The sequence below is a fragment of the Anser brachyrhynchus genome (genome assembly GCF_964034855.1).
Source record: "Anser brachyrhynchus genome assembly, chromosome: 18".
Lineage (NCBI taxonomy): Eukaryota > Metazoa > Chordata > Aves > Anseriformes > Anatidae > Anser > Anser brachyrhynchus.
In genome coordinates, this window is record NC_137711.1 from 7344709 (window position 1) to 7370095 (window position 25387).

Below are 25387 nucleotides of genomic sequence, written 5' to 3' on the forward strand. Positions count from 1 at the left end.
CTTTATACAGGGTGGTGGTGGTGGGGAAAACCATCAAGGAGAAACAGAAATGGTAAAAGATCGTGGGAATGGAGCCTATAGGCACTAGAGGATGTAAATCAATGTACGATTGGCCCCTCCAGAATTGTTACCACGTCCTTCCTTCACACTGTGCTTTCAGATACGCTTGTCAAAGAGGTGAAATGGCCAGACTCCATGTACCCGGACCTCCACATGCCTTATGCCCCATCCTGGTCCCTCCATTGGGCCTACAGGGATGGTCACCTCGTCAACCTGCCTGTAAGCCTGTTGGTAGAAGGAGACGTCATCGCTTTGAGGCCAGGCCAGGAGTCATTTGCTTCTCTGAGAGGAATTAAGGTAACTTGCTCGTCTTGGTTCCCTGGCCTGTGACATGTTTCCCAGGATTTTCTTGCTAATACTCTAAGTCTTAGTGATTGATTCTTCCGGCCTCGAAAATGCTTTGAAACTCCAGTTTAGTCAAAGAAAGTGCTTTGTTAGACAGACTGCATCTTCCCTGGGAACACCCAAACCCAATGGACAGGAGACGCTAATGTGATACCAAAGTATCATATTTCCATCTCTTCCAGGTCAAGGGAAAGTGTAATGTGCTGCTGATAATAAGAGGAATAAATCTATCCAGTAGGATATGACATACAAAACCTCTACTTTGTCCTGGTTTTTATGTGGAGATATAAAAATTTGTCTCCTTTAACCTTTCCCTTACTACTGATTTATTATAAAAGAAGGTAATATAAAAAACCTGTAGTAGAAGTATATTAAGAAATCAATTACAAGATCTATGCAAAGATTTTGCTGCTTGAAGAAGCTCAGAAAAGTTTAAAGCTTGAAATTTACCTTTGTTGTTTATTGTACCTTTCACTCCAAATGCTAATATCCCTGAAATAACCAGGTGTGCCTTGTCACTGCTTAAGGCTCACAAGCATTTAATTTTGCTTCAAGTTTGAAGCAAAAGTTTAATGAATTTTTGAGGGCTGAAAGGACTGTGACAATCGCATTGTGTCACTTGCAGTGGGAAGGATCCTGCTTCACTAAAAGTCCAGTGCCTCAAAGCAGGCTTCCACTGAGGCCCCAGTCGTGCAGCCTTTGGGCTCTCTGACTTCTTTTCTAGGATGATGAGCACATAGTTCTGGAGCCAGGAGATCTGTTTCCACCTTTCTCACCTCCACCCTCCCCACGGGGAGAAGTGAAGAAGGGACCTCAGAATCCTCAGCTGTATCGTCTCTTCCGTGTCTTGAAGACCCCAATAATTGATAATGTCAGGTGGGTTAAATACTTTGTGCAATGTCTACACAGCTTGTCTAGGTCTGTGCTGCTGTCTTGTGTCAGGAAAGTAAGAGATTTTGCCAGTCCAGTATGGGAATTTCCAAATACGTTGTGCTGTCTCTTCTACACCACCTGGGAATTCTAGAACTGTAAGACTCTTACTGTCTGTCTTCAGTTGTCCTCCTTAGCTAATACCTTAGGCTGATACTTAAAAACATATATATTCAAAGTATTACTGTTCGGCTCATTACTTTTCAACTAAATTTGAACAATGCAAGAAGATCATAGATTTCATGCTTTTGCTGGCTAGAAATGTGCGTGCCACCGGATGAAACTGTTTTAAATCTCAGAGATTGAGACTGAGGATAAAGATTAATTGATAACTCTCTGGGCAGTGGCATCTTCTGTAAATCAAAGGCCAGGGCCCCGAGGCAATTATAAAATCAATGTATCCATTTTAGCCTGAAAGCAAACCACATTTTTGGAAAACAAGAAAAAGATGTTCTCTTTCCTAAAGCTACTGAATCTTGGTTTCTCTTCTAAAGGTCCTCTTCATAGCATAGGTTGAACACAATTTTATGTCTGAGAAAGGTGCAGGGTTAGGACCTTGGCTGCTGAAATCTCAAGCTTTCTTTTCCATTTTTCAGGTGGTGTCTGGAAATGGCATTGTCACGTCCTGTGACAGCCCTGGATAATGAGAGGTTCACTGTACAGTCAGTGATGTTGAAATATGCTGTCCCGATTGTACTGGTAGGTCTCATTTCAAGCTTTTGGTGTTGAAAGTAGCCGTGTTTTGTCAATAAAGGTAAAGAATTTGCAGCCATCAACATGAAATTGTGTCCAGGCTCTAACTCATGCAGCTGACTAGCTGACTGTGTGTACATTGGGTAGTTCAGAGGAGCAAAGATGCTATGCTGTCTAGCAGTGAGTGGATGGAAGAACTGCAGCGGCAGACCAAGTGTATCTTTCATACTGTTTCCCAGTGCTGGGAACGTTACAAAGCATAGAAAACTCCTTCCCTACAAGTAGTGGTAGTTTGCTGACAGTGTCATCTCTGAATTGCAGGCTGGCTTCCTGATTACCAATGCTGTGCGCTTCATTTTCAAAGCTCCTGGAATTGCTTCCTGGCAGTACACTCTTCTTCAGCTACAGGTAAAGGAGTGTGTTGAGCTCCACTGCACCTTTCCTCCCAGAGCACCACTGTGACTAATTCATCAGCAACCTGCTTCATCCCATGACAGCATCCTGTGCACACCATCCTGTGCACACTGGATCCAAAAGCTCTCAGTGGAGCAAGACAACAACTCTACCCTGGCCATTCCTCCTAGACTGCTCTTTAATTTGTTTGCTCTCTCTCTAGCCATATACGTATATGTCTATGATATATTTTGCTTTTAAACTTTAAGAGCTTATGCCAAATTCAGCAGGAAAACCAGCTGCAACTTGGCATGATTTATTCATGTCCTGCTTCATTACAAACCCCTAAGGGTGTGTGTGTGTCTCCCCCTCTGTGCTTCTCCCTGTGTTGCACTGCTTCTAGCGCAAGCTCTCCTCATACTTCCTGCTATTGCCTGTTATCCATCCTCTCACAGGGGTGGAAAAGAGGTTGTGTGATAGATCTGACTTCTTGTTGTCTCTGTGCTTGATCATGTTTGGAAATGTTTGGCTTTTTTCAGGTGAACGGTGTCCTACCCATCCTTCCAATGCTCTTTCCTGTCCTGTGGATTCTTGCTACAGCTTTTGGAGAAGCCAGAGTCTTGGCCCAGATGAGCAAGGCCTCATCCACCTCACTGGTAGGTATCTCTCCACATCAAACTACAGCAGAGAAAAGGGCAGGAGATGAGAAGGGCTCTGTGAGGCAAACACAGTGAATTCAGCAGACGTATTCATGTAATCATGAAAGGTTGTCGGATCTTTGGGTATCCCAGCTATGTCCTCTTCCTGCAGCACAGCGTGGCTTCATGAACAGGTTTCAGTTTTTCAGCCTGTCTACAGATCCGCCAAAGGTGATAGAAAGCTCCAGAGAATCCGTCAATCTCATCAAGGCATATGGTTTCTATCAGCTAAATATCATCTGCCAGAAGAGTCAACATGGAGATAAATGCCACGTGGTGGCCACAACTAGGGAACATTTAGCTACGGAGAAGGAATGGGATACAAAAGATCCTTTGCAATCCACTGTTACAACCTGTGGGCTGAGCAGCCTTCTCTTGAGGCTCTGGGGCTTGGTTTGCAGGCCTGGCCTTGCCAGTGGTCAGGGAGTAAAAGGAATTTCTGGTGATTGTGCTGGTTAGGGGACTGGAAATTGGTAGCCTGATGGATGCGTGATCCTGAACTGGATGTGTTGATGGGTGTCTCTTGTTCTCTCCCAGTGGCAGTGTTGGTGAGATGCACTGTGCTGTTTGTCTTCTCTGTTGGCTTCTGTTATGCCTGTGCTGGGGCAGATTTTCTCTCTCCTTCATGTCCTTCCTTGGCCTCTGTGGCCCTGGGTCTGTTTTCTGTTCTTTTCCCTATGGGTTTTACATGACTAGACTCCTGTGTTCTGGGAGGGAGGACACATGCTACTTCCTCCAGTGAAATATTTAGCCCTTTACCATCTCTTTTCAGTGTTTTCTCTTCTTTACATTTTCCACCCACTCTCTGCATCACCTTTTTTCCTTCCTTGGAGCCTCCTCTTTCTCTACACACCTTGCTTTTTAGCTGGGAAAAGCCAGAAATTCTCAGCTTCTCTACTTCGTCATTCTCAACATACCCATTTGCCTTGTCACTCACATTTGCACCTTCCTCGAGATCTTTCCTGTCTTCTTTTTCTTGTCTAGGCAACCCACTCTGTCCAACCAGCTTTCTGTGACATCTCAAACACGATCCTCTATCCTTGTTGCTGCAGAACAACCGTTGTGGTGTGTCTTGGTCATTCTCACTCTTGGCTAGGGCAGTCTTCTTTTGGCCTCTCTATTTCACTTCTTCCTTCTCTCTACTTTTTTCAAAATGTAGCAGGTAAGACCCTTTTCCTCTCCAATCACTTAGCCTGTATGACACTCTTCTCCACTGCCCCCTCCCACCACCTTCAGGCTGTTTGATTTCCATTTTTTAAGGCCATAGGCAACCTCTGTGACTGGGTAGTCAGACATCCTGCATGGCACAAACCAGAGGCCTCCCCAGAGGAGCCTCTGCCTCAGGTTTCATTACTATAGTTGGACTACAGCAGCATTGCTTTTAGAAAGGGATTTGGTATTGGTTTGAAAATATTCGTACTGTCTTTGATATTCTTTTTTCAGTAATTATTTACCTTCACTGCTAAAAATGGACATTCCATGTCAGAGTTTTTGTAGTATCTGATTTCCAGCCCTTAAAACTTTTAACATCGTTTGCCAAGTCAATAAAATTTCTATTCTGTGGTAGCTGCTCACATTCCCTTTTACCATCTATTTAATTAACGAAACAGTTTTAGCACCTTGAGTCACTATAAGCATATTTTCCAACTCTATAATCTTTTATCTTTCCTCTTAGCTTTCTCCAGTGTTTCAGGATCGCTGTAGAATTATGAATCTCCAAAAACCACAAAATATTCCAGTATCAGATGTGCTTGTGCTAAACTTTGGAATAATTTGGACTTTATGTTCTCTTGTTAGTGGAACGAAGGATCATGTTAGATCTTTTAGCCACTGCTTTAAATGGCCAGGTTTTGTTTAGCCAATAATCTACAGAGTTACTGCGTTCTGAGATAGAGTCTCATCCTGTATGCCCAACTTTCATCTTTGCTGCTAGGTATGCAGACTTATTTTTAACTGTTGGTATGCATTTTTTTGCTTGTTTACTAAGCAGTCCGTATTGTTCTGTAACAACGATCTGTTCTCTTTGATATTAGACTCTTCCTCAATCTTTGTATAGTTTAGAGTCTCTATCAGTAATGTTTTTGTGTTTTATTTCAGGCTATTAACAAAATAACTAGCATTTGTCCCTGCTTGAGTCAGTAACACATCCAATTGCAAATTATTCCTCAGTTTCTGTTCCGTGTGGAGATATAGCAGAAAGCTGATTTCTAATATACAGAATATGGGTCCTGTTACTCTGGTATCACTCTGGTTTTGCTAGAAATCCAATAAAATCTTTTTTATCAAGTCAAAGTACCAAACGTACTACATCAACAACATTACTTTTATCAGTCAAATTTGTAATTCTATCAAAAAAAATCACAATAGCATAATGAGATTTATTACCCATATGCTTGTGGTGTTTGGCGCTGATTGTATTATTCCACTTCTGTTCTTTTAATTTGAGTCTCATATCAGCTGCTCTGTTATTCTGTCTGAAATCAGTCTGTCTGGGGTCCTGTGGTAACTTGGTTTGTCTACTTGCCCTGATTAGGTATTGGCACCACATTAGCTTTCTTCCATTGCACTGGGTCTTAATCCATGCTTCAAGACTTATTCAAAATCAAGAGTAACAGTCAGAAAGTTGTCCAAGCGTGCTAGTTTAAAACAAATTTAGTTTCAGTAGCTAGTGTTAAAATGGAAAACATTTCATGGTTATTATATGGTATGATTATATCACTGAATGAGGAATAGCACTGTTCAACGCATCTGGTTGCCTGCGATACAATTTGCAATTTCACTGTCTATCAAGCAGTGGACTGGTGTACTTGTTCTTATTTTTATATTAACTTTTATTTCTGTTTTCACTCCTTCTCAAGACCAGACTTTTTAAAAAATTATTTATTTTAATTATGGGATTGTTGCTTTTTAAATTTTAATAAAATATTGTTAAACAGTTCCTAGATATTCTTCATACTTTTCAGTTTAAATAATTTCTGATAGATTTGTCTTTTTTTTTTTTTTTTAAAACTATGTTAAAATGATCCCTTCTAAAGTGCCAGATATATGCATTATTATTTGGAGCATTGTTTTCTTTATATACAAATGGAATTGCTATGTTCACTTATGCCTATGAATCTACTTAAATTTAAACTGGTTTTCAAAATTACATCTACTTTGGAATTCTTTTATGCTGGATGCACGGTTTTTCAGTTAGTAAATTTTGCAGTGTAATTCCAAGAGCCCCATGATAGTGCTCTGCTCTAACTCATTTCTTTTCATTTCCTGTCCACATCCCTTTCACATCACCTCATTCCTCTGTGCCTATTGTGTTCCAGGTACCTGCTTTTACAACCACTCATCGAGCTCCTTTTTTTTTTAAACTGACTTGTATAGCTTAAAAACAGTTCAGTCAATACTGGCTCTTTCTATCTTAAAATAACCATCCAGAAAGAGCTTCCTCTGGATCTGATTGCTATTACTTTCTCTGCAGACATTTAGATAACGACTGTGTCTTTTGTGATGTACAGCACCAAGCACTTTGACTGTGCTTCACAAGTAGATAATGACATAGTCCATTGAAGACTTAATTGCTTTGAGGAATTATTGATCTGTCTTGGCATAGCAGTTCTGACAGAGCAGGACTCCTGCTTTCTTCTCTCTGAAGGTGTAGTACTTAGGGAAGGACGTTCCTCATGACACATTTCTGAGCATGATTGTAGTAACTGGTCTCTTCTCTTGCTGCAGCTTGCTAAGTTTTCAGAGGACACTCTCAGCAGCTACACAGAGATGGTATCTTCTCAGGTACTATTATTATGAATTGTTTTCTTCCAGCTTCACTGCAGAACTTCATGATATCCTTCCCCTTCCTGTCTGATCTCCTGCTTGTTCCTAGACCTTTTTTTTGCTTGTGCAAGTTGTCCATTGTCACTCACTTGCTGCTTTAATTTGCTGTGCATGCAGGTTGCATGTCTTCCCCCTACATCTTCCCATGTAAATGCTGCTCTAGTGACCATAAATTGAGGTGACTTTGATACTGAGTCCAGCTTTGCTTTTCTGAATATTGCAGATGGTTTGAAATAAACTTTTTTTCTGTCCTGAAGAAAGTGCCTCTTTCAAGTTCTCCTGTTCCAGGAGTAAAATAAACTTTTTATGGTGTGTGTCAGAAAGAAGGGACCTATTTTGCTTTTATCAGAAACACCTACTTCTTCAAGCCAAAAACAAAGAACAGTAAGGATGGGGGTCAGCACCAAGACCGAATGTGAAAAGGGGAGCATAGGATGTTCACGCTAAAAGTCTGATCCTGTTTCAGAGGCTTCTTAATGAGCTTAAGAACATTACTAATACTTCCAAATCTGGAACAAATAAACATTGAAAAGACCTGTTTTCAGGGGGAGGAACTGCAGCTGGCCACTCTATAAATTGCATCACCCAGATTAAGCAGGTAGGTAGAGGAAAGACACTTTGCTGTCTAATCTGGCATTAAGATTCCCATTTCCATAAGGAGGCAGATGGACTCCAGGAGTGATTAAAAATCCCTGGATATTATAAGAATCAATTTATGTCCTGTTGCTCCCAGCCACATAGAGGAGTGCACGTGGATACACATGCTTTCTTTCCTGAATATTTTGTTGTCTTTCTGTGCCAGTCCGTTTAGCCAAGCTGTTTTTCAGGTATTAAAAATGGGATTGATTTGAGCAGACCTTCCTGGTTTAAAAGATCTGCTTCTTTCGTTTTTGTTTCTATGTAACAATTTTTCTTGCAAGAAACTGGTTTAAACAAGAGGTTTTTTTTTTCTTTGTGATAGCTCATGATTGTTTGCATTTGACCTTATGACTGTACTAACCCTAAGGATCTAAGGAACTAGATCTAAGGAGCTTTGGGGGGAAGTGCTCTTCAGTGACAGCATTCCAGAGCAACAGCTAAAAAGCAGAAAAATAACATTGTAATGCAAACCTGGTTTTGCTGGCTTTAGGAGTGCCCAGAGAAAAACATGTAGCTCTGGTGTTTGAACTGAGAGGCTTGCTCTGAGATGTTTTCATGTGGAAGATGTAGGGTGCCACTGTGACATTTTAATTTTGCAAAATATCTCCTTCCTTCAGTTTATTACCTCGTTGATTACAATTAATTTGTAATGATGCAGTAGTCAGGCCACCTTGGCTTCATTTCCAACATCACTTCCTCAGTAAGTAACCTTGGGAAAGTCACTTTACCACAGTGACTCCACTTACTCAATTTGCAGTGTGATGACCTCGAGCTTAGGGCAGGGCCTCCAATTCTTCGATCCAAGGAGATGAGGGTTAATTCAGGGAAAAATACCTAGAGGTAGCAGCTGATTCACTACAAATGAAATCCCTTCCAAATTCCTTCCTGTGTTTTTGGATAGACAAAAGTAGTTTCAGTGAATTCTCAATTTAACAATCAGAATATTTCTTAGAATCCTTTGGAACGGGGAAGAAATGCCTTTCCCTTGAGAACATCGGCACCATATCAGTTAACTGGTTCCCACAGAGACCAATGTTTATCTTACAGTGTATCACTCTGCTGAACCTGAAAGCAGGTTATGTCTTACTCCTTTTCTTCCTTCTCTCCCCTTGTCTTCTCTGAATGAGCCTTTAACTGGCTGATGTCCTCTGTTTCCCTTGGCAGGAAATGATACGCTGCATCTGGAGCCATTTCCTCTGTGTTTTAAAAGGCAAATCCCCAACTCTGAGCTTCACTTCCAGCTTGCTCCATAGCCTGGGATCTGTCACTGTGAGTATTGCTGGGTTGTCAGAAGGAGAAACCCTACGTGGATGCTCCATTTGCATTGTTCATGCAGTCCTTCCCTGAGCATAGACTATTAGTAATCCGTTCACCGTAATGGTAGTAGTAGAGACCCCTCAGGCACCTGTCTTTGTAGAAGAGCTTATAACTGTCTTCTCCAAGAAGCACATTTACAGGCTAAAACAATAGCTAGAGATACCAGGAGCTGGACTTGATGATCCTTATGGGTCCCTTCCAACTCAGGATATTCTATGATTCTGCTCTGTGGCGTCTAAAAGGATGCCTGTATGTTCCACAACCCTCTTCTGGTCCTGATAAGGTAACTGCTGAAACATGTAACTGCTTAAACAGGTTCAGCAGTTCCCTTCCCATGGTTTTCATGCCTAGTTTTGCAATACCCTTAGATAAATTTGGTATTAAACAACCTATTGATCCTATTAGAGAAGGGAAATCTCAGATTCTGCAGTTTAAGACAGAAGGATAATAAGGATGACTTATCTGTCATCCCATGTGTTTATTCAACTTCACGGTATTTGCAACTGCGCGTGACCACCAAGATGTGTTTTCACTGAGATTTTGCCTTCTTGGGGGTATTGTGGGGTATTCTAGGTGCTCTGCTGTGTAGACAAGCAGGGGATTCTTTCCTGGCCAAATCCCAGCCCAGAGACTGTTCTGTTCTTCAGTGGGAAGGTGGAACCACCTCATGATAGCCATGAAGACCTGACTGATGAGCTGTCTACACGGTCCTTCTGCCACCCTGAGATGGAAGAGGAGGTGAGGGACATGGAACCCGTAATGCAGTATGTTGGCTCTAAGCATAGTACGACTGACCTGCACAGTGTAGTATTGCAGAGGGAGCTCTTTGCCAGTAGAGAACTCCTGTGGCTGTAATTCTTTGCTTAAAAGATTAAGAAGCAGCAAGGATGAGATCCTCTTCTACAGGAGTTGTAAAGCAGTGACTCTTCTTTCCTCTCTCTTCCCAGTTCAGTACATTTTGCTTATGAATTGACAGTGGTTCACGTTCAGCCACTGAATCAACACCGTTCACTTTGCTGGTTTCTTGCAGCCCCATGAAAGAGACGCTTTGCTCTCTGGCTCCCTGGCAGACGCAGTTCATGTGACCAATGAGCAAGAGAGGAACAACTGGGCTAGTGACCCTCCAAAGGCTCCTGACCATGCCCACCGAAAGCCAAACAGCAGAAGCAAGCATCCCTCTGGGTCCAATGTGAGTTTTAGTAAGGACACAGAGGGTGGAGAGGAGGAACATACTCAGGTAAGACATATAGAAGGGGCACACAATTAGTCTTTTGTGGAGCTAAAAGACAGACAAGCCTGTAGAGTCTCCTCTTTTGGGAATTTAAATTGGAAATTCCCTGTAAGATTCTGTGCTCAAGCTGTATTCATTGTAACAACCACAATTTTTCTGTCCACTGGACCAGGTTGCCGGTGACACTGAGGTGTTGGCCTGCGAGGCTGAAGATTTTGTGTGTGACTACCACCTTGAGATGCTTAGCCTGTCCCAGGACCAGCAGAACCCCTCCTGCATCCAGTTTGATGACTCCAACTGGCAGATGCACTTGAATTCCCTCAAGCCTCTGGGCCTGAATGTGCTGCTCAATCTCTGCAATGCCAGCGTGACAGAGCGTCTGTGCCGCTTCTCTGACCACCTCTGCAACATTGCCCTCCAGGAAACTCACAACGCGGTGCTGCCTGTCCATGTGCCCTGGGGCCTCTGTGAGCTTGCCAGGCTAATAGGTAAGGAGAAATTGGATGAACGGACACAAAGAAATCAGAGCTGCCAATAGACACTTAATCCTTAGAAAGCACAAGAGAAATATTTTCCAATTTCTTGTTGCTGAGAAGGTGGAATTACAGAGCTGATTCTGTCCTTGTTGGGTTGCCAGAAGTCTATTAAAGAGGCTGCTTTTGGCAAGTTCAGACGTAGATTCTATCAGAGGAAAAAATTGTCATCAAAGATATTTCCAGCCAGCCCTGGCTAGACTTGGTATTCTTCTGGCTCAAGTCTGACAATCTTATCTGGAGACAAGAACAGCTACTAAAGGATGGATGGCTGCCCTGTCTTTACCAGGATGCTTTACCAGGAGATTGGGTGTAAATGATGTGTGGTACCTCAGCTTGTTTTATAGATGGGAAAACCGAGGAATAGAAGAGGTAAAAGGTTAGAGGCAGCACCTAGAATTAAAACGTGAAAGCTCTTGAATTCACTTCTGTGCTTGTTCTTCAGTGCCACAGTTCTTTCTTCAAAGAACTAGAAGCATGAAAGCTCTAATTACTAGTAATACCTAGTCCTTTTGAATAGTTTTCAACACAGATCTTGAACCATCTTGGTGCAGATGCACAGAGAGCACAACTTAACTATCTGTTGCTGGGGTAATGTCAGAATGAGAGCACGCAAGATGGATGGCAAAGAAGAGGAGAGGACCTTTCTTTTGATTTGGTTAGTCTCACTTTTCTCCTCCTTGCATTCATGTTTCAGGTTTCACACCAGGTGCTAAAGATCTTTTCAAGCAGGAGAACTATTTGGCCTTGTACCGCTTGCCAAGTGATGAGATGGTTAAGGAGACGATGCTGGGGAAGCTTTCATCAATTACCAAGAGGAGACCACCGCTGAGCCACATGATTAACCTGTTCGTGAAGGACACCACTACCAGTAAGGCTGCCTCTTTCTTTGGGCATCCAAAGAGGGGTTGGGAGATGTGCAGATGGACATGGTGAGATTTTAAAGCACCTCAGCAAGATTTAAAAGCTTGTCTGTCAGAGCTCTTAGTCTCTTGTTAATATCTTAAATCGACTGAACCTGACTCTCTGCAGTTGGCATATGTTCAATATTGAATCTGAAATACGGTTACTATGTTGGCCCCAAATTTACCAATTAAACTGGCTTCTCTTGCCTATTTCTTCTTAAATTTGTATCTTAATTTAGGAGTCTTAATTTAGGAGGAACTTTTTTCATTTGCCCCATTTGCTATCTTACCTTTGTGAGCAAGAATTTTTCTGACGCTAGTTCTTTCTTAGTGTAGCTGAAAAACCTTTAATGTTGCCTCATTTCAACTCCTTATCCTCATTTTTAAACGGTTTAGTTCAGAGGCTGGAGCTCAGACGAATACGTGTGTGACCTGGATTATGCTGTCTAGAGTAAATTCTAAGAGGAATTTTGCCAGTGAGGTTATTTAACCATCGGAACACCTCTCACATGATAGTTTTGGCCCTTGAAACTTTCTAAAATGTGTGCAACCAGAAATAATGGATTATGCAGCTATTATGTGAAATCAAATGGCTGTATTTGCACAGAGTCAGAACAGATGATCCTAACTAACCTCTCCTGATTCAGTATTTGTGAATAAATCTTTGAATCCACCCACTCCCATGACACGCTGAAGTCAAAGGGAGATAAATTCTACAGCTGTAGCAGAAATAGGAGGTAGCTTATCTGTATGTTTCCTTACTATTCCATTGAAGTACGTGCCTCACCATCTGGCAGCATTCATCCCAAAACCATAGTAACCACATGGAAATGAGGGGCTCACCAGCATCCTTGGTGGAGTAAAATGGCTTGGTACTGTCTCTGTCTTCCCTTGCTGTAGCTTCATTCTTAGATTTTTTTTTTTTGCTCTGTCTCATTAGCTCATCTCTAGAGGCTTGGTTCTTCCTAACGAGTTCCAGCAGTCATAAATGGATACTTGTCCTCCCTGTCCGTTCATTAGTTCCCTCCCTTGAGAAGAAATCCTAGCCTTTAAGTTCATGATTTAGGGAGGGAAGAGGCTGAGCTCACTTTGCTGGCAATGACAGCTGAACGAGCTCCCTCCATTTTATGGAGCATGCTGTCACTGTCATTTACCCCTTAGAGGGACTGTTTTGTGGGACACTGTTGATGCTCAATGGGAATCCTATGGGAAATGGATTGCAGTTGCTGTCAGGCAGAAATGTAGGTATGTGCACGTGTGGTCATCTGCAAGTTCTTGCTCCGTGTCCAGGGCATAAATATTGCATGAATCAATGAACATGTTTTGTTTTCTCTTTCCCAACAAGGACTATCTGACTGTAGGACCAAGGTGGGAAGGATTAGGTGTTTATACAATAAAATTAACCAGAGCCCCACACAAGTACTCCTTTGTGTCCCTGAAACAGGCTCAGTCTTTCACACACAGCTCCTATTTGTCTTGGAGGTTTGTTATGCTGATAAACTTGGCGTGCGATGACTATTTATAGCAGAAAGCAGAGAGCTGCTGTGTTTTGGAAAATCCTCTGGTGTTCCTGAAGGTCCCTGCCTGATTTGTGTGAGTGGATATTCTTGGCTCTTGATTTCACCAGCTCGTGTGGGCATTTGCAGTCAGCAACAATACCTCCAAGAGGCCTTGGGGCTCATTTTTCTTGGCAGTGATGTTTTTTTCATTAGATCAGCTTTGAAGCTGTTGGGGGCAAAGTCACAGAGCAGCTGGAGGAGGGAACCTAGACAGTGAAGTCTACGTGAGTGCAATGTTAATGTATCAGTGCAAATGAAAGGGAACAGGAAGGGTAGAGGGGAGACAGCCGGACACACCTGAACTTGTGTCCTATGCCTGGGACCTGCATCAGACAAGTGGCATCACACACCTTCAGGAAACACTTAACACCTCAACCTGCAAGAGGGAATGAACGATTTTAAGACTGTATTAAAAAGTAGTGTAAGAAAAAAATAGGGCAAGCTGTGGGATCTGTTGATTTTCAGTTCTTCCCTGATCACAACATGAGTTGTTTGGTTTTTTTTTAGTATGTTTTGCTGAACTTTTGACCCATCCTGATTTAACTCACTTTCAGGACCCTTTGTGGAACAGGCTGCTACCTAATGCTGCTGGTCACGCTGTTAAATTATCTTCTGCTACTTGAAAAGAAGCTATTCAAGAATGGCTGTTACCCTTTAGATTCACTTCTGGCCTAGCACTTCCCAGTGCAGGCAGACTTTGATCCCCATAGTCTCATCACTGGTGCTTATACTCTCATGAGAACAAGCACACAAGAATATATTTTCCTCTTCCATTGGATGCAGAAGCAAGACTTTTCCCCACCTTCTGTAGGACTGGGATTAACACAACATAAGGGAAGAATAGGAGCTGACTACTCGGGTCACATTTTATCACAGCCGTGTTTGAATTCCCAGTTGGACACAAATAGCAGCTGAACACATACATATCATCCAGTCTTGAATAATTTCTTGACGGGGACTGAAGACTTTCAACAGAGGAATCTGTGTACCTGGAGTGGATCAAGGCAGTTTGTAGGAGCACTGTTTTGACAAATAAAGGAGCAGTTGTTATGAGAACTCTTGCCTGGGATCCTGTATGGGTGATGCTGACTCATTGTTCTTCCATATTTCAGGCACTGAACAGATGTTTTCTCATGGGACAGCTGACATCATCCTTGAGGCCTGCACAGATTTTTGGGATGGTACCGATATCTACCCCCTCTCTGGTTCTGACAGGTGGGCAGCTTTGTCATTTGGTGCGTTCAGGAACTGCTGCAAAATTGCAGAGGGAACGTGGGCACTCTATTAAAATTCCCTTTACTGATGCTTATGGTATTTAATAGAAGCTTGAAGTAGGTTATGAGCATAAGCTGTCTCTGCTTATAATTATTATAATCATAGCAGTGCAAGAGATTAGATGTCAAGAAGTAATCTGTCAGACTGTAAGACTAAACCATTTACTACTGTATCTGTTAATATTAGCCTCTTATAAGTGGACCCTGACTGTACCATGTAGCAGGACAATGAATTATAATCAGATCATTTGATGCTGGCAGGGAATTGTTCTTCTTATTCAAGAAATGGCTTATATCTTACATGCAATGCAAAGTGATCAATTCTGCCTACTGTTGACACCTTTAAAGCAGTCCTCCACAGTGCATCACACCCTTTTAGTCCTGTTGTAGCTGTCCAGCATCTGTTGCATATTTATCTATAGGCTAAATTTCTGTTCTTTCTAGCAGAGCAGACAAACCAATAATATTTAGTTTCACTGAATGTCAGCAAGTTGTTCTTCTAAGTCTGCTAATCCTCAGGTGTAAGAAAACTCCCACTAGAACTTTTTGGAGTATTTATTATCTTAGAACCTAATGAAAAATCCCATGTATAGTCTAATTTGTTACTTTTGTGAGCTCAACATAGAGAAGGAACTTCACACTGTTCTAGTGACTGAATGTTGACTAAGTGTGGACTTGAAATACAGCTCCTGGGACCCAAACTATGAAAGGGGACAGGAGAACAGTCTGTTACTGTAACCATCTCTGCCATAGTTACTATCGTCAATTTGTCATTTCCTTCCTTGGTGTTTATCGCACTACAGATAACCTCACTCATTAATTCAATTTCTGCTGCCATGCAGTGAACTACCTTAGACTCATCTGGCAATCATCGAGTACATCAATAAGAGCATTCAGAGTACTGTGTTCACACTCATCTGTCTGATGAACAACCAGCAATGTTCACCACTGCCCTGCTCCTCACAGAATACATTTTTCCACCTACCCAGTCAGTGACTTCTGCACCGAACTATAGCTGGTACAATCAGAAACACGGCACATTTCTGCTAACTTTGGTCTTTGTCTCTTCCACATAGGAAGAAGGTGTTAGATTTCTACCAGCGGGCCTGCCTCTCAGGATACTGTTCTGCCTTTGCGTACAAGCCAATGCATTGTGCCTTGTCCTCCCAGCTCAATGGCAAGTGCATAGAGCTGGTGCAGGTCCCTGGGCAGAGTGCCATCTTCACATGCTGTGATCTCCCTGGGACAACCCCCATCAAACAGAGCAGTCGGAGGAATAGTTGGAGCTCAGATGGTATGTATGTTCTGTTCTCTGCTGTCTGCTGCTAGGCCAGGTGCTTTCTTTCTGATCAGTCTAGAACTATAAGAACACTCTCATTCGGAGCAGCAGATGGAAATGGAGAACTCAGGGTTTCTAAAGTAGATGCCTTTCCCGAGGAAGTAATGATGTAGCAGCTGGTAAGTATATTTCTAGCTTAGCTATTGAAGCTTGCAGAGTTCTTCTACTTGTGGGAAGTCTGTTTCTTAAAGTAGACAACTGAGAGTCAAGACTTCTGAGTATTTCGACACTTAGTTTGCTAATTGACTAATTTTATGGAAATCACATATGCTGTGTTTTCTTCAAAGGAACTAGATGCATGATGGTATGTGACTACTCTCCCTTGATAGATTTGGTTGCTGTGCTGAAGGATATGATTCCCAGTAGATGTAAATTGTACATCTGCAGAACAGCAATGGAAACTGAGAAATAAGCACATACCATTGCATAACTTCAGGAGACTCTTGTAAGACCAGTGTTAATCTCTTTCTGCCTTGGTCTCCCATACTGTAAAATGTAAGTAATAGGGTTTCCAACAGCTTTGAGGCAGTGGTGACTTGTTTTCAAAACCCTTTTCAGTCTCACCTGTGGCAAACTTTGCAACTGTGGGAAGTATTTCATTATTTTGTTCCTCACATTGTATTAAGCTCCCATTCACCACAGGCTGATGTGGCAATGGTGAAGGAAATCTGACAAAGAGCGTTCGCAGGCTCTTTGGGAGTGTCTGCAATGGCTCTGGAGGGAAAGTTCCCTGCATCAGCCCCTCATACTCTGATGCCTCTCTGCCTCAGCCAGACTCATCATGTTTAAGCACAGTATGAGGTGTTTAAAAAGCATATGTGAACATAATGCTGCACACATCCTTTACCTTTCTGCCCCAGTTCTTTGTGACTGATCCCTGTCTTCTGTTTTGTCTTTTTCCTTTCCATGCTGTCTATTTCGTACTTGTACTCTTGGTCACATGTGCGGGGATGTTCTGAAACTACCTCTGTGACTTGGTATGCTGGGACAAATGGATGTCTTCAAATTTCCTTCTGTATGTGTCTATCTGCATGTTTCTGTGTCTGGGCACTGTGTCCCGGGGTATTACCATGGTGGACTCTCCCACCGTGGGTACTGTTGTCTGATGCACATGTGGCCACTTGTCTCTGTGATTGCGTGTTGTTTGCATGCCTGAAGAAGGGATTGGGGAAGTGATGGAGAAGGAGGACTGTATCCAGGCTCTGAGCGGACAGATCTTCATGGGAATGGTCTCATCTCAGTATCAGGCCCGTCTTGACATTGTCCGCCTCATTGATGGATTGGTCAATGCCTGCATTCGTTTTGTCTACTTCTCCCTGGAAGATGAGCTCAAAAGCAAGGTAAGCTGTCTTTGCTGAACTCGCTGAACTCGCATGCCCCTGCCTTGTCTGTCTGGAGAGTTTAGCTCCAGTGCCATCTAAGGTTAATCTGATTCAGCTTGCCTAGTGGGTCCAGTAGGTACCTACACTCTGATACGACATTGTCTGCAATACTCTGGCCTGGATAGCTACACTGAACTCTTTTGCCTGCTCTCCTATAGGTGTTTGCTGAGAAGATGGGTCTTGAGACTGGCTGGAATTGTCACATATCCTTAACACCCAATGGTGATGTGCCTGGCTCAGAGATCCCTCCCTCTAGCCCCAGCCATGCTGGCTCTCTGCACGATGACCTACATCAGGGTGAGAGAACTGCGCCTAAACCACTTTGAATGCCACGTGTTTCCCGGATGGTTCTTTTAAACCCGTTCATAGGGTCCTGTGTCCTCACCAGATACCTGATCCTTCAGAGCTTTGAGCACAAAGCTGGATGGGCCTGAGGTGTGTGTATGTGTGAGTGAGAGCGCCTTACATTTATAGCATCCCTACCCAGTCAGTACCGCAGTTATTGGAAACAAACATCCTTCTGTGCACCAGCTGCCATGATTTTACAACTGCTCATTATCACTTTTGGTTCTTGCTGAGGCCCTGGTCAAGCCACTGAGGGTCAGTCTCTTACCTGTGCATTGCTCTTCTCTTTAAGTGGGATTTCATCTCTCTCTTCTTCCCCTAGGAAAGAAAGAACAGATACACTATTGTGTCTCAAAGCAGAGACTATGCTCACATATCTACCTCTGAGCAGATTAGTCATCTAAAAATATTGCATTTTAGATGACTGAGGGGGATCTAAGCTTTGCTAACCTAGAAAAATCAGGCTTCATGCTTCCTGGCTTCTGCAGTGCCACGTGAATATACCATGTGGGTGGCACAAGAGTGGCAGAGGCCAGTTTGTGCTTGTTGTTTATGATGTTTCTCTGTGCTCCAGTTTCTCGAGATGATGTGGAGGGGCTCCTGCTGATGGAAGAGGAAGGGCACTCAGATCTCATCAGCTTCCAGCCAACAGACAGTGATATCCCCAGCTTCCTGGAGGACTGTAACAGGGTGAGGTCCCCTTTCCTTACACGCTTTGTGTTGTTGTCACGGTCAACAGTGTAACAGCATCTCAGAGGGAATTCCTTTTTCAAGATAATTCATTGACTGGTTTTGTGACTGGTTCACATCCTGATCTTTCTCCTCCCACTTCCAGCTTCACAGTAGCCTTGAGAAGCTCATCTCAGTCCATCTGGGTCCCCTTCTCATGTGCTGGGCAGGAACTGGGAACATCCCCACATTCCATGCAGACAGCAGAAGCTTTCTTCCCAACCCATGAGCAGTAGTTGGTGCTGACCAGCAGTCAGGGTGTGGGACGTGATCTTCCCGCCTCACAGAACACAGACATTCTCAGCAGAGGTTACAGAAATATCAGAGACACAAAAAAAATAATCTGTTAGGCCTGTGTTTAGGAAGGAAAAAACATTCCTTTGCTGTGCGTTGTGTGCAATTGAAATAGCGGATAGGTGGTGGGAGACAACCCGTATTCTCCAACTAGTTTCTCCACACAGGTAAAAATTCCTTAGAAATCCTTGAGCACAGTTTTATGATGCTGATCTTACAAACCCAGAGGGAGGGTACAGACTGCCATGTCAGTGTAGAACTTTACTACTAAACTTCTTAAAATGGCTTGGGAAAGCCAGGTTATGTCTGCAGGGACATCAGTTTATATCTGATCTTGAAGTTGCACTCTGGGAATTCTAATTTGAGTAGTTCCTTGCTAACTGCTTCCCTCACACACACTCCTGCTTAGTCTCCTCTTTGTATTTTTCAGGCCAAACTTCCACGGGGGATCCACCAAGTGAGACCCCACCTGCAAAACATAGACAACGTGCCTTTGCTGGTGCCCCTCTTCACAGACTGCACCCCAGAAAGTGAGTAGCACAAAGCCTGGGTCTGTCCTCGTACCATGCACGGATACATTCCCCATCCCTGTGCTCTGGCTTATCTGGGTGTAGACATGGGTCAAGGGAAAGGGATACAGTCCAAAAATGCAGAAGGGCATTTTGGTATTAACGACCCGCTATTGCTACCTGCGGGGAGGCAATCTTGACTTCAGTACAACTGTTCCTTAGCTACAGAATTGGGCTAAGAGCCACTCCATTTTCAATTTGCATTCATAAGAGACAAAGGCACAAAACATCCACAATGCCTGTTATTAAGTGTTATCAGTGTGCCAGGAGACTTTGATCTCTGCTTGCAACCCTCGCTTCCTTATATAACTCAGAAGTCACTTCCCAGAAGTATTTTTCTCTGGCAGTTGCTGTTCGCACCTTCTGCTGCTTTGCAGAGCTTTTGATTGCAGAGAGCAAAAATGACAAAATTTCTCTCTGAGAAACACTATTTTAGCTAAATGGGCTGAGTACTTAGCTGGGTAATACCTGTCCAGCCTCCAGTAAAAGTGCTAAGAATCATTACGATTTGGCATTTTAGGCACCTCTGGGCACAGCTTACAGGATTGCCAGTGAGAACCAGCTACAAACCAGTCTGCCTGGGTATTCAGTGCCCAGTAAATTTCCTTTGGCTGACAGAGGTGACACTTCCCCACTCCATCCAACCCCTTGCTGTGCTGCAGATCCGGGTACACCAGTCATTTGGATAAATTGTTTACACAGGAATCTGCAGAGGGTGGTGTTTTGTTTTTTTTTTTTTTGCCTTGACTATTCTAGAAAACTCAAATATCCAGAGCGCTGTGCACAGGGCTACAGAACAAAAATTGGATCAAACAGCAGCTTTGATTTAGAGCCCTCAGGAGGATGTTAATGAAAAGATTGATGAGAGTTAGAGGTCAGGCTGGGAGTGGAGGAAGAGGGGCTGGCTCTGAACAGGGCTAAGCGTGGCACTGCTTTTGGAGTACTTTGTTTTATTTCCTTTGTTCCTTCAGACTTGGAACAGCAGCGAGGTGCTGCTGAGAAGAATTAGAAAGTGTATTTTTTTCAGATTTGAATTACTCAACTAAGTTTAATTTCTGCTATTTTCTACCAAGACCATTTGTTGCTGAAGCCATCTGTGTTACATGCCCAGGGTATACCTAGAGCTCTGGTCTGAAAGAGACATGCTAGAGGTGCAGATCTCTGGGTCACAATTCTGCGGATCACAGCTCAGCCTGCAGAAGGCAGGTACACAGGGCACTTGGACTGCAATTAATTAGCAATCTGATTGTGCCCTCTGACTACACGTCTGAGGAATACCAACTGGGGTCATTTTAAAAGATGACTGCTTGCTATCCAGACTGGAAAGCATATGTGAAGCCTGTGAACATAGCGATAATGCACTGTGCTTCTCCTTCCATCCCCTTGCAGCCATGTGTGAGATGATCAAGATCATGCAGGAATACGGGGAGGTGACTTGCTGTCTGGGGAGCTCTGCCAACCTGCGGAACAGCTGCCTCTTCCTGCAGAGTGATATCAGGTGGGGCAGGATCCAGTCTTCCAGCTGCCTTTGCCTTGGTGTGTCCAGCCATGGGACACAGCAGGCTTGGTGACCATGCAGGGGGATGCTCACAATTATCATTAGTTGGGTGTGTAAGGGACATTTGGATGGTATTGGATGGGATTTATTTTTTTTTTAAATGGAGTGATCACCTAGATCCCTTGACACAGATTTCTCTACATCTTTGAAAGGAAGCTGTTACTCTTATATGCTAGAGTATTGTGCACCAACTGGAGTTGCAGATGCTTCTTGTTTGGGCAAAATAATGGCAGTTCACTACTGGATCAACCAATTTGTTCACCTTGAGTCACACACCCAAATATGTTCAGTATTTATCTGGAAATAACATCTGGGGAGATTGATCCTAAAGTCACATCCCAGCTCAGAACTTCTCTACAAGCGAGGCAGAGGTGGCACAGCATGACTTTACAGGCTGGATTGCAGCGGAGCATGGTTTCTCCTCCGGGATGAGGTCCTTCCTTAACGCTCCTATGTTGTCCATGCAGTATAGCACTGGACCCTCTCTACCCATCCCGCTGCTCCTGGGAGACCTTTGGCTACGCCACCAGCACCACCATGACTCAGGCCTCTGATGAGCTCACCCCCCTGCAGCTTTCAGGGCAGCTCAACAGCCTGCCTTGCTCCATGTCCTTCCGCCAAGAAGAGAGTACCAGCATCATCAGGCTTATAGAGCAGGTGAGCCAGGCACGCCCCCCCTCCTAGTTCTCTCTCTTGCCCACACCCCTCTGCCTGCAGCTCATGAGGAGCAAAGCCAGGAGCCCATGCAAGCATTCTTGTTGAGCTGCCCACAGTAGGTTTGCTTGGGTCTCCTGTCCTTTGTTCAGGAAACACAAAAGAAATTCTTCCTGCCTGCTCCTAGCAGTGCAAGGTGTAGGGGATGTTGGGAACAGTACCCTGTTGCACCAGGGCACAAATATCAACTGGGTTAAGTATAAACTCACAGCAATCCCTGCCTGGAAAATAACAGTACTAGAGAGAAGTGTTACCCCAGAAAATCCAGGTTTAAACAAACTTACCCCTCGGTTAAATTCTGCCCTTCCATCTCAACCTCTGTATCTAAGCAGGAGACCTTCCCCTTTTGCTTACACCATGTCCAGATGCTCTCCCCTCCCACTTCCCCCACAGGCAACATGTTCTGCCCCTGCCTGCCAATAATTGCTCTTGGCTGATAACTGCTCCCATCAGCGAGGGCTCTGAGGGTTTGTGCTTCCTTCCAGGCACGGCACGCAACATATGGGATCCGCAAGTGTTTCCTCTTCTTGCTGCAGTGCCAGCTGACCTTGGTTGTCATTCAGGTGAGTCCAGCCTGGCTGTGGACAGCATTTATGTCACAGGACGGGAGTGCTAGCAAGGATAATGGGTGGCTGAAGTGGAGCAGCCTTGCAAGGGGCACAGTGGCCTTCAATCAGGTTTACATAGCATGTTTGGGAAAGTTACAGATAGGGACTATGAGATCCCAGCCTACATTGCCCCTTCTCCCTGACCCTCCTATAGAGGTTTCTCTCAGATCCCTTTTTCCCTGGAGAAAAGCAACCCTGTTCCAGCACCCTGAAACACTCGGAGGGGCTGTGCAGCAGCAGCCTCCTTACCAGCTCATCCCAGTGTTTGGGGGGAGGATGGTGGCAGCCAGGGTAACAGCACTGTCCTACACTGCTCATGCTCTTCACTCTGGATTGTTCCCATCCAGTTCCTCTCCTGCCTGGTACAGCTGCCCCCCATCCTCAGTACCACGGACATTGTGTGGCTCTCCTGTTTCTGCTACCCACTGCTCAGGTGAGTCTGTCAGGCAGGGGGGAATCTCCTGCCCACAGGATACACAGACCAGTCCCCCAGCCTCACTGTGGTCATGATAAAAGGAAGCTGACATCGCTCACAGCATGCTAAGGAGGCTGCAAGGGTTATTTTAAGCACCTGCTTTGACAAAGTGCTTGGAAACACAGATAGGATCATTTGTGTACTGCTGTTAGCCCTGCCTGCTGTCTGAGAGCTGCTATTATCTTGTTTGAGCCTCCAGCTGAGAATCATTTTCTGATTTTGACACTGTTTCACTGGCTGGGGTGTGATGGAGAGCACAGGGTGGCAGGCAGAGGTCGATATATACCATAGGTAGATTTTCCCCATCACACAGTTGGAAGTTACCTCTCCCTGTCTACGCTTGCCATACATGAGAACTTGCACAGGATATGCTTCAGGGAGTGGGATACAAGCACAGCTCAAGCAGTGGTCAGATAAATGCCAGTGCTCCAGTCAGAGGAGGTTCTTTGGCTTCAAATGTTAGCCCAGAAAGCAGATGTGGTGCCTGAACTTGTTAGTAAAAGACTAACTTCCCTTTCTCCAGCATCTCACTCCTGGGCAAGCCTCCCCACAGCTCCATCATGACCATGGCAACAGGAAAAAATTTGACTTCCATTCCTAAGAAGGTAGGTAGCCCATCTGATAAGAATTGTTCATCCTTTCTTCTCTTCTACTTTGTCCCCATGTTGGTGCATAGCTGAGGCCCTGTGCTAACATGGCTTCCCACCTCCCTTGGTAAACTCTGATCCGTGGCACGAGCCACCCTAGCCAAATCTTGTCATGGTCACAAAGGGAATCCCTTAGTACCAGTATGCCTGCAGGACAGGTCCACAGCGCAACATCCCAAATCCGTACTGCAGCCTCTGATGGTTCACGTGGGGAGGCTGGGCCGGTGACATGCCCGTGTCACTCTCCTGTCTCTCCCTTATCCACAGACTCAGCACTACTTCCTGTTCTGCTTCCTGCTGAAATTCAGCCTGACCATCTGTTCGTGCCTCATCTGCTTCGGGTTCACGCTGCATGAGTCCTGCAAAGAGGTGAACACTACCAGCCTCAATCTCACAGCCTGCTCCTCCATCATGCTGCACAGGTGAGGAACCGAGCCTGGCACAAGCCGATGCCCTGCTGTGCCTGTTGCTCCTGCTGCTCCCAGGTGGAGCTGACCCCCTCTAACAAGCTTCACACTCTTGCATGAGCTGTAATGGCTGTGCAGAAGGCTGGGCACTCTCCCTAGCCTGGAGGATTGCACCTTTGGGACAAAGCCTGGCCTTGCTCAGTCAACCCCTGGTACCAGGACAGCCCATTTTTCTGCTGAGAAAAGACTCCAAGCTCACATCTGGTTTGCTCAGCTACCAGAGAGAGGCAGGGCTCTGGTGGAAATGGGTCAGACAGTGAGTCCTTACTGTCCCTGACTTCTTCCCTCTGTCCTCTCGTTTACTAGCAATGCTGGTGGTGCTCCTGACTGGTTTGGGACATTTTCCAATGCTCTTCTTGTAGCCCAGAAGCTCACAGCTGGCCTGATTGTTTTACACACAGGTGAGTCTGCTTGCAGCACTCAGCACCCACACCCCAGCTCTGGGGGAAAACTTGGATTTGTTTCTTTCTGTGCCCCTCATTATGCCAGAGGGCACAAACTTCATTAGAAATGGAGGCTTTGTTAGTCTTCTGACATAAAGCCCCTTGCCTTACTATACATTGCCCTAACAAAGTAAAAACAGCACCTTTGGAGCTGATTCTGCCTCTTACCTGCCTGGCGAAGCGCTGGTTCCCTTCTTGTCTCACCAAAAGGGCAGCCTCCATCTTTGCCTTCGTGCAAACCAACTAGCAGTAGCCTGCAGCTCTGCAGAAACATTCCTTGCCTTAAAAGTTCCTCCGTTCCTGCTGCCATGTTATGAAGCACCCCCTTGAGCTGGAAGGCTTTTTATCCCCTCTGGAGGGGAGGGGAGCCAGGCTCTGGCCAACCCTCATCACCTGCGCATGGTTGCTGAGCAGAGCAGCTCCAGCTGCTCTCGTGTAACCTTAATGGGCCTCTGCTCCCTTTCCACCACGTCAGGTGGTGGCGTGCCTTGGTGCCCAGAAGAACATTACATGTTGAGATGTGTAGGGTGTCCAGGTCAACAGGTATGCCTCCTGATTTGAGGGGCAGCCGTTCTGATGAGAGGCAGCGTGCATTACTTCAGCACAGCGGGCTGAGAGCAAACCCCAGTGTGCCTGCAGTGAGCAATGCTGGGCACTGTTGCTACCATGGCCCCCCTTTGCATATTTGGGGACTTGGATTTGCTGTGGGGAGTCTGGTCTGGAAGGACTTGGAATGAAAGTTTGGTTTCAGGAACATAAGCCTCGTATCCCTTTGGAGCAATAGCTGTTGGTGTATATTGTAAAGCGGTGTATCTACGTGTGATGCTAAATAACCCCCTGCTCCATCTGTACCTGCAGTTTTCATATCCATCACCCACGTCCATCGCACCAAGCCACTGTGGAAGAAGAGCCCCCTCTCCAACCGGTGGTGGACGCTCACTGTGGCTGTCGTGTGAGTATCCCCGGGCCCTGATGCGGCGCTCGGCAGTGCGGAGGGGAGGAGGGCTGTAGGTCCTCCAGCACCAGTTTGCTGGCGCTGAGGAAAATGATAATGCGTGGCAAGGGCATTGTTGAACCTCACACAGGTGAAGCATCCCTGTTGTAAAGTCAGGGGCGGTACGTCTGGGCCTGAGCCCTGATCTGCAGATCCTGGGAAGCGTGTTCGCTCTGCTGAGACCTGCTGTGTCTGTCTATTATCTTAGATTGCTGGGGCAAGTGGCGCAGACTGTTCTGGACCTGAAACTCTGGGAAAATCTCAGTTCTCCATTGACCTTTAACTACGTTTCCATCTCTCCCGTCTCATGGCTCCTGGGTTTTCTTTCCTTGATCCTCGTGGTTATCATCAATGAGATTGTCAAGCTGCACGAAATCAGGTATGGGGGTGGTAGGGAAGATGGAGACAAAGGGCGGGAGCC

General features: G+C 44.8%; 1 protein-coding gene and 1 long non-coding RNA gene across 7 annotated transcripts in view; one reads left to right on the top strand and one right to left on the bottom strand.

Moving 5' to 3' along the window:
* The window catches only part of TMEM94 (transmembrane protein 94), a 50574-nt gene that overhangs the window by 21685 nt on the left and 3502 nt on the right, over positions 1 to 25387 (top strand). For 5 of the 6 annotated variants that reach the window (XM_080560741.1, XM_080560742.1, XM_080560746.1 and 2 more), the window contains 26 exons: positions 161 to 357; positions 1130 to 1281; positions 1932 to 2034; positions 2350 to 2436; positions 2961 to 3077; positions 6846 to 6902; positions 8748 to 8852; positions 9474 to 9638; positions 9931 to 10137; positions 10304 to 10619; positions 11362 to 11535; positions 14241 to 14343; positions 15479 to 15696; positions 16900 to 17081; positions 17282 to 17420; positions 18043 to 18158; positions 18922 to 19021; positions 20450 to 20558; positions 21086 to 21275; positions 21818 to 21895; positions 22288 to 22373; positions 22939 to 23020; positions 23330 to 23484; positions 23836 to 23930; positions 24831 to 24924; positions 25175 to 25345. In XM_080560741.1, coding sequence (XP_080416867.1) covers positions 161 to 357; positions 1130 to 1281; positions 1932 to 2034; positions 2350 to 2436; positions 2961 to 3077; positions 6846 to 6902; positions 8748 to 8852; positions 9474 to 9638; positions 9931 to 10137; positions 10304 to 10619; positions 11362 to 11535; positions 14241 to 14343; positions 15479 to 15696; positions 16900 to 17081; positions 17282 to 17420; positions 18043 to 18158; positions 18922 to 19021; positions 20450 to 20558; positions 21086 to 21275; positions 21818 to 21895; positions 22288 to 22373; positions 22939 to 23020; positions 23330 to 23484; positions 23836 to 23930; positions 24831 to 24924; positions 25175 to 25345 — 3598 coding nt within the window. The remainder of the gene's footprint in view (positions 1 to 160; positions 358 to 1129; positions 1282 to 1931; positions 2035 to 2349; positions 2437 to 2960; positions 3078 to 6845; positions 6903 to 8747; positions 8853 to 9473; positions 9639 to 9930; positions 10138 to 10303; positions 10620 to 11361; positions 11536 to 14240; positions 14344 to 15478; positions 15697 to 16899; positions 17082 to 17281; positions 17421 to 18042; positions 18159 to 18921; positions 19022 to 20449; positions 20559 to 21085; positions 21276 to 21817; positions 21896 to 22287; positions 22374 to 22938; positions 23021 to 23329; positions 23485 to 23835; positions 23931 to 24830; positions 24925 to 25174; positions 25346 to 25387) is intronic. The other variant, XM_080560743.1, reaches the window with a different exon arrangement.
* LOC308179939 lies at positions 11542 to 18046 on the bottom strand. The gene is made up of 3 exons (XR_013940689.1): positions 17919 to 18046; positions 17737 to 17786; positions 11542 to 13504 (listed from the first exon to the last, which is right to left on the bottom strand). It is a non-coding gene; the product is annotated as an uncharacterized lncRNA (long non-coding RNA).